At 41.7% G+C, this 7681-nt stretch overlaps 1 protein-coding gene across 6 annotated transcripts in view; it reads left to right on the top strand.

The window, feature by feature from the left end:
• Nucleotides 1–7681, top strand: part of MRPS27 (mitochondrial ribosomal protein S27) — a 137592-nt gene that overhangs the window by 72671 nt on the left and 57240 nt on the right. For 4 of the 6 annotated variants that reach the window (XM_014520521.2, XM_014520522.2, XM_006024890.3 and 1 more), the window contains exon 3: nucleotides 5920–5990. The exons of 1 other annotated variant lie outside the window; for it this stretch is intronic. In XM_014520521.2, coding sequence (XP_014376007.1) covers nucleotides 5937–5990 — 54 coding nt within the window. In that variant the 5' untranslated portion in view covers nucleotides 5920–5936. Of the gene's footprint in view, nucleotides 1–5913; nucleotides 5991–7681 lie in introns of those variants that run through there. One more of the 6 variants, XM_025205664.1, reaches the window with a different exon arrangement.

Below are 7681 nucleotides of genomic sequence, written 5' to 3'. Positions count from 1 at the left end.
GAATCTAAATACAAATGGCGGGAACTCCTTTGCACCGTGCATCACTATGATGCAAAAGAAATGCACCATGTAAAGAAGGCTACAAACTGGCGGGAAATACTATTTTTGCACGTGGGTTCTCTATTGCAGCAGAAAACTCTACCGTGCAAAGGAGCTGCAATTTGGCGGGGACATAATTTAGCGGTGCCGAAGCACACAAAAACAAAAAACCACAACTTTGGGTTGTGACACCCCCTTCCCCGGATAAGCCACTTGTGGCTCTGTCCCACGCTCCTCCCCACTCTGGCTGGTCAGTGCCTGCCCCAGCCCCATTCCCCCCGCCCCTTTTCACCAGACCAGACTTACCAGCTGGACGCAGCTCTTCAAGCTGAAGAGCTGCATATCAGAAATTGGATCGGTATCATCCGACTTGCTTCCTGAAAAATTGGCTATCGGTATCTGCCGCAAAAATCTCTATCCGTGCATCTGGGTGGGGTTTGCAGCTAGCCAGGAGCAAGGGGGTTTGCAGACTCCCCGCTCCCAGCCTGAGTGCCCAGCCAGCTGTGATACCCCCACCTGGTGTGATGCTCCACCCACCCCACCAGTCTGAATTCACCAGCTGTGCCTGCAACCCACTAAATGAAAGTAACTTTGGCTCAGTTAGTAAGGAATCATATCAGCAATCCCTTGCAGTCAAGGATGATTGTCTTCCATAATTGTCTTATCTGTGGGTTCAAAGATGGCTGACAAGGCCAAACCAGGATCAACAGGTTCTACTGCAAACTAAAGCCATTTTCATGGAAGATGCCTGTGTGCGATTTCCTTTATTATGGAACAGCTTCTGCATATCAGTTTCTACGCAGTTCTTGACAACAGGACTCTAATCGAATGGCAAGGGGACCAGGACAATTGGCGATCTCATTACGCTGCAGTCTTTGTCTGCCTTCATAAGCTGTTGAGATTCTAACTTCTTTCGCCTCCTCTGCTGTTGAGGACGTGTGTAGACCCATGGCTGAGGGGCTGAACAGGCTTATTATAGTGGCAATCTGTATTTGTCATTGCATAACACCATCAGAGGATATATGTGGCTTTTCAGGAGGGAGAGCATTGCCATTTGCTGTCCCCACCACATCCTGGTGGTGCTGCCACTGCTTGGTCCATGACTGCTTATTTGTCAGAGTTACCCCTGCTTATTTCACAGCTAACCTTCCCTGAAGGTCATTCCACTATCCACCACCTGTGGACATGCTGGGTAGCAGCACAGCTCTGCCACCAAGAATCTCCTGAAAGAACTGAGGATGGAATTCAATTGGTTTAAGGTGCTTCTCTGTCCTGTTTTCATCCAGCCTAAGATCTACTGAACTAGGCTTTATCTGTCCATATCCATAGTGAGATAGCCATTTGCTAAAGGCAAACAGTTGCTTTTTTGTTACCCTGCTGCAAAACACAATACCATGTTTACAGAATTCTAAGGCAGGTCTTTTTTTTCTTATTGAACACTGGGCAGGGATGGGGGAGGGAAAACCTTTGTCTTAGAATTGTGCACTAGGGCAGTGGGGGCAGGTGACTGCCATCTCTGCACCCTGTCATCTCCCCATCTACCTTCACCCTGCCTGGCCCACTCCCTCCCCCACCTTACCCTTGCTCTTCACCAGCAGTATCCATGCACTGCGCATAGCCCCAGCCCAGCCCCATGGCAGTAGCTCATAGCCCCCACAGCTACTACAGGACTGGGCTGGGGCTGTGCTCAGTGCCACAGGCTGGAACACGAACAAAGTCAGCCAGTGCAGAGCAGAGGCTGGCACGTGGAAGTGGGGAGCAGACACTTGGGAAGCAGAAAGGGGGCAGAGGTGGTAGGGGAAAAGCTACTTGACCTCCCTACACCACCTGCCTCCCCACTGCCTGCCTTCTTGCAGCAGTGGGAACGATGAATTTATAAATTTTTCCATGTATCTAATTATTTGGGGTGGGGCATCTTAAATTTAGGGTCATCTCAGGTTCAAGTAAATACAGTAATAGTCACTCACCATGTGCAGTACCCCAGGGTAGCTGCATATTTGCCTATTCAGGATGTAAATTACATTGATATCAGTATAAATTACACCAGTGGACATGTTTGCCCATCCATGCCTTAAGTGCTTTCTGCTTTGTTGAAGACTATATAGAAAGCATGAGAGGCCAGTGAAAACCAAGCACTTTTTTATTCTTATTTTTGGTTGAAAAAAATTGTAGTGTTATCAGTCACCAATAACCATAAACTGTCTTATTTGAACACCAGATGGCAGTGGTGCCTTTGTGGACATTAGTACCTCCTATTCAAAGCAGTTGTTATTACAAAATTACAACCCTTTCCTAACAGTTTCTAAGGGTGTAGTGGGCAGTTGAGATGTAGTGCATCTCTATTGGATATTGGCAATTTGAGAACAATGAGACTTTTGATGCTGCTCTAAAATCATAGCCTGATCCTTTGATGCAGCCTTCAAATAAACCTCTCTATCAGGCAGTTCATTTTTATAACAGTTATCAAATAATAACTACTATTAGTCACTTTACCTTTCATTCCTGGTTTCCACAGTCATCCTGTCCTAGGGAGCAGGAATTTTAATTTTCATGAAGAGAATTAGAAAAAGCGCACATTAAAAAACCAAAAACCACATACAAGAAGAGCCGATTATTCCTCTCACTGCTTGAGAAAGTGAGGTCTGGAATTTAAGTTTCCTCCACTCTAACCTTAGAGTTTTTTGTTTTAATACATGCAATACTCTATACAAGTTTATTGTCATCTTGTCTCTGGTAGTCTGAAGAAATTTAACCAACCTTTTTAATAAAAAGTGGCAGCTAAGTAAAAATTTACCTTTAACAGTATGCATGAGAAAGTTGAGTGCATATGATATTTATCCTGGCAAATAGTATAAAAACATTTTCTATAATAACTTAAATACAAAATTTACTTTCAACATTCATACATCAGCTTTGTGTTTCCATAAACACTTGTAGTCAAATTTTACTTTCAAGAACACTAAGGAAAGGAAAAAAGTATGCGCTCCTATATGCAAAATACTTCCAGAAGAACATGTAGGGCAGCTATACAAGTGATGGAGCTCCGTTCCAATGCGTGCTAATTAGCTTGATTAATTGAGTCTGCGGGAGCATGCTAATTAGTGCACTCCAGCAGCCTCCGCATCATGTGCATTCAGCATCCCCATGTTTCAAAATGGTGGCAGGGGCACTTTAACTAAAGCTCTTTGAATGAGCTTTAGTTAAAGCAACCCCACCACCATTTTGAAGTGCAGGATGCTGAATACATGTGACACTGTGGGCGCAGAGCTGCTCTAAGTAAAGCATGTTTACCCGCCCCCTGGAGCACATGTATAGATGTCCTTAATTTGCAGCGTGGCAACAGTTTTGATTTTAAATAGCAGCTCACAGAGAAAATTAGTTCCATAACAAATTACTGGAATCCATTTTGAAAAATGTTATAACACGTTTAGAAAAAAGTAACAAAAACACAAACAAAAAATAACAAATTATTGAAAAAATAACAATTGGTGTCAGACACACTTCAGACTGAACAAGAAGCCTAACTGGAATAAATGATTGCAAAGCATTTGTTCATCTTTAGCAAGTAAACTAGAAGCTGTAGTTTGGCTGGCAATATAGGCAGACTTTCAATTAACTTGATTTGTCTCTTGTTCTGTAAGCCTTAGCTTTGATTTTATTTTGCCTTTGTGAGTGGGATAATGTCGATGTATGATCCTTTCCATGGCAAGGTTTCTACAGAGATTTCCAGCTTCAGAGATAGAACAACGGACCAATTTTTCAAGGCCTTCCTGTGTGAAAATCATCAAATGCTTCCACAAAAGCTCTTGCAGGATGGGGCACCTGCGCTTATTTATCTTAGGCTTTATCTTCCAGCTTGGAGAGATTCATTAAATCCACAATCACTCAATAAATTCTGAAAAACAACTCCACTGTACCTGTGTTCCAACTGTTCCTTCATTTGCCTCACAGCCATGTTGTAGTTTTTCTGAAATACTGCAGAGTTTCTTATTGAATACTTTCCTATCTTCCATAATCTCATTGTGGAGAGGAAGAGCTATAAATGATTGTTAGTTTGTTTTGTTCAGGTGAGCATATTTTGGTAACTAACCTTTTTGCTAATTGCTGTCAGCTTGACATTGTTGCCACATTTTTTCCCTAAAGATTAGTTCCTTCCATGTACTTGAATTTTATCACTGCTGTAAAGAATCAAAATGCCTCTCTAACTGTTAAAAGTTATCTCAGAGTAGATCAATGGATCTTTCTTCTCTTCAGAGGGATTAAATCCTTCAGTCATTTCTACCATCTCCTTTTTTTCCCTCTCTCACCTTCTTTCTACATTTTCAGTGCAGTAAGAGACAAAAAGTATCCGCCACTCTAAGGAAAAATGAGAAAAATAAAGATTATGTAATTACTGTAGTCACTATAACTAAAATATAACATCGCAAGCAGGAATCACTGCCTTAAAATGTGTGCAGCCATTTGGATTTGGTATTAAGAAAAAGACATACATTTTTCTACAAGGATACCTAATTGATTAGACATCTAAATCTGTATTTAAGCAACTAAGTGGCTTGATTTTTCAGAGGTGCTGAACAGTCTTTAAGCAACTAAGTGGCTTGATTTTTCAGAGGGGCTGAACAGTAGGTGAGAACTACATGTGCTTAGCACCTCTGAAAATGATATGGGCTGTAGCAGTCTCCCATGACATAGTCTCATTCATAAATGTATTGAGATCCATTTGTGTAGATGTACTGGAGTTCCTCAAGAGCCCTAAGGGTGGAAGGTCATATCTAAAAGTAAAAGTCTGGGTATGCACTACACAACTGTGTTATTCAAGCTAACAGCCTGAAGTTTAACTCGAAAGCAAGGCTCCAGCAGTTGCTTGATATGAAGATCTTTACATAAATGATATAATTTTAGGTAGCAACTATAGGATCCTTGTAACACCATGATACCAATTCTTGTTTTTCAAACTCTGCATGATCCTGAGGATTCAACCCTGATTGTAGTACAGGATGCTGTTAAAAGATTGATCAGGCAGTCAGTAGGTGTCTGTTACAGGGACATAAGAACTAAAGATGTAATGTTGCTTTCCTCTTACCCCTCCACCCTAGCTCATCTGGAGTTGGAAGGTCAGAAAATGCCTGTGTTGTGGGAGGAATTATGGATGCTGCATGTTTTGGTAGGAGGTAGGAAGCTCAGACCATATGGTAGAAAACACATTTTAAAAATAATAGGTCACCACATGTATTGGTTGCAGTGCAAGAGTTCAAAGCCACTGATGTCAACGTAAGGACTGTCATTGGTTTCTCAGTGGGCTTTGAATTGCAGAGGGGTCATTTTTTAAGTCTGGAGACAATCATAGCATACAGGAAAATATAAAAGCTTTAATTTAATCTCTTTTAGTGCCGTGGACGTGATGCCATTGACATATGCTCTTAGGAAAGAGACAAAGAAGTGATCTGATAGATGATGCAATAGAGCTATTTTTCCTCACATCATTGGTATTTTTCAGGAAAAATACAAAACTAACACATCAACTCAGATTTATTAGATTTATGGTTTCAGCCCCAAACCACTGTACAATAAATGGTTTAAATACTGTGCTTGGAGCAGGCCTCCATGCTGTTAACAAACTACTGACATATTGCCCAGTTTCCATCCAACTGACTGACTGTTTATCCCTTTTGGGCCTCAGTGAGTGGTGGTGTATCTGTGACTTGTAGTTTCTAATAAAATAAGGAAAAGTGCATGGTCTAATGAACACCAAGCTTGAAACCACCAGTGAATTTTCAAGGGTTCTGCCCAGCGTTTTAGAGATTGTAGCTTGTCCTCTGTGGGGGTTTTTTCTGCATCTTTTTATTAGCAGAATATAATTTCTATGCTCTGTGTCTACAGCTGAATTAGCCGGCATAATGGACAGAACCTATAACAGAAAGCTGCCTGTCAGCTCCTTGACAATATCAAGGGTGAGTAAATAAATCACAGTCCTAATAATGATGAAAGTGATTTGAATGCTTATGAACTCACAAGGAAGAGATGGTATAATCTACTCAGGAAGTTCTTTAATTGTAAACATCTATTACACTGCTAAATGTAAGCCCTGGCTGGGTGAAGTTTGCCATATTATTCTTTTTCTCTTCTTGGTGTAATCATCTGCCTTATACTTTAATTTGTAAGATTTTCAGAGCAGGGAATAGTCTGTCTGTGCTAGTATAGTTTGCATGTAGCACAGTGAAGCCTTGATCCATTTTTAGGGGGCATGTAAGTGCTTCCACAATACAGACTATTAATAAAAGAGTACTGGGGCCTGATTCAGAGAATGTGCCACAGAAAGGTACAAGTTACATCCCACTTTGATAGCCTGGCCCCTTGCCACAGAGGTGAGATGATCCATCCCAGTGGGAGCCATGCAGTGCTGCTGCTTGCTTGCTTCTGGTTTTGGTCTGTGACAGGCGCAGCAATAAAATCTTCCATGTGCTCTATGGGAACACCATCTGCATAGGCAGCTAAATGAATATGCTACATTAGCATGTTCCCTGGCTAGATATGTTCCTTCCTCCAGTTCCAGGCTCTTCTAGCAGAGGGGAGGTTGTGGCCATTTTCTGTCACTGCAATTTTCTCCCCTACTGTAGCAGACTGGGCTAGGGTGTGTGCTGGCTAGACTTAAACTACTATTCTTGTTGCAATTATTAGTAATCAAGAGATATGAGATATGTATTCAGATTCTTTGTTGCACTGATTTGCTAGAGTTTTTTTACTGAACTCTGCACTTAAATGACGTTAATATGAAATTTGTTCTTAAAGCAGTTTCAAACTGTATAATTAAGGTTGGAAGGAAAATTGCTGACAGTGTATATCAGGAGCTCAGCCACAGTATCCACTAATCAGAGTGGTCACTGGCCTCACTAATAGGGGTTTCAGTCCATTACTGAACATTCTTCAGGTATGTCTGCATCACTTCAGATAGTGCTGGGGAGTGCCTCTGTGTAAACATGGCCCACTCCTTCTCTGCATGTGCTACAGGCCAAAACATGTCATGTAGGTACCATTAGAGCAGCCCTGGGGCATGTGCCAAAAAGTTTCTACGTGACCATTTTTTGGCATTTGCCACGTGTAGACCTGAAGCGAGTGGACTCTGGGGTATGTTTGCACAGTGGTACTTCCTAACATATCTGCTACACTGGATAAATTCCTACGGCCTCCATTTCTGTAGTTATCGTAGCTGGCACCATGGGAAGAAAACTGCAAATACTTTAGCAGCACAGTGTGGTCTTGATCCAAAGCCTGCTGAATTTAGTAGAGATTCCTACTGATTTCAGTGACCTTTGGATCAGGCACTGTAGACTTTTTTTCCTTTCATTTTATTTGCAGTAAGACATTTTGGGTTGCCCCATTAATCTTCACACTCGTTGGTACTAGTTGCAACAAGAGCTTCCATTATTTTTGCCCAGCTGCACTTTCTAACCCAACATCAAGCCCAAGAGAAGGAGATAAGTTCCGAAATCAATTTGAGAAGCCAGAGAGAAGAAAACAGTATTTGTTAATGCAAATCTTCCCTTAAGCCACACACATTTCCCCAAAAGCTGGAAATTTATATATTGCTCTAAGACCACTGAATCTAACACAAGACTCGTACAACTCCTTCTGTCCAGTCTTG

This window comes from Alligator sinensis, unplaced genomic scaffold, assembly GCF_000455745.1.
Source record: "Alligator sinensis unplaced genomic scaffold, ASM45574v1 scaffold274_1, whole genome shotgun sequence".
Lineage (NCBI taxonomy): Eukaryota > Metazoa > Chordata > Crocodylia > Alligatoridae > Alligator > Alligator sinensis.
Note: the sequence above shows the minus strand (reverse complement) of the source record. Positions and strands in the feature narration are given on the sequence as shown.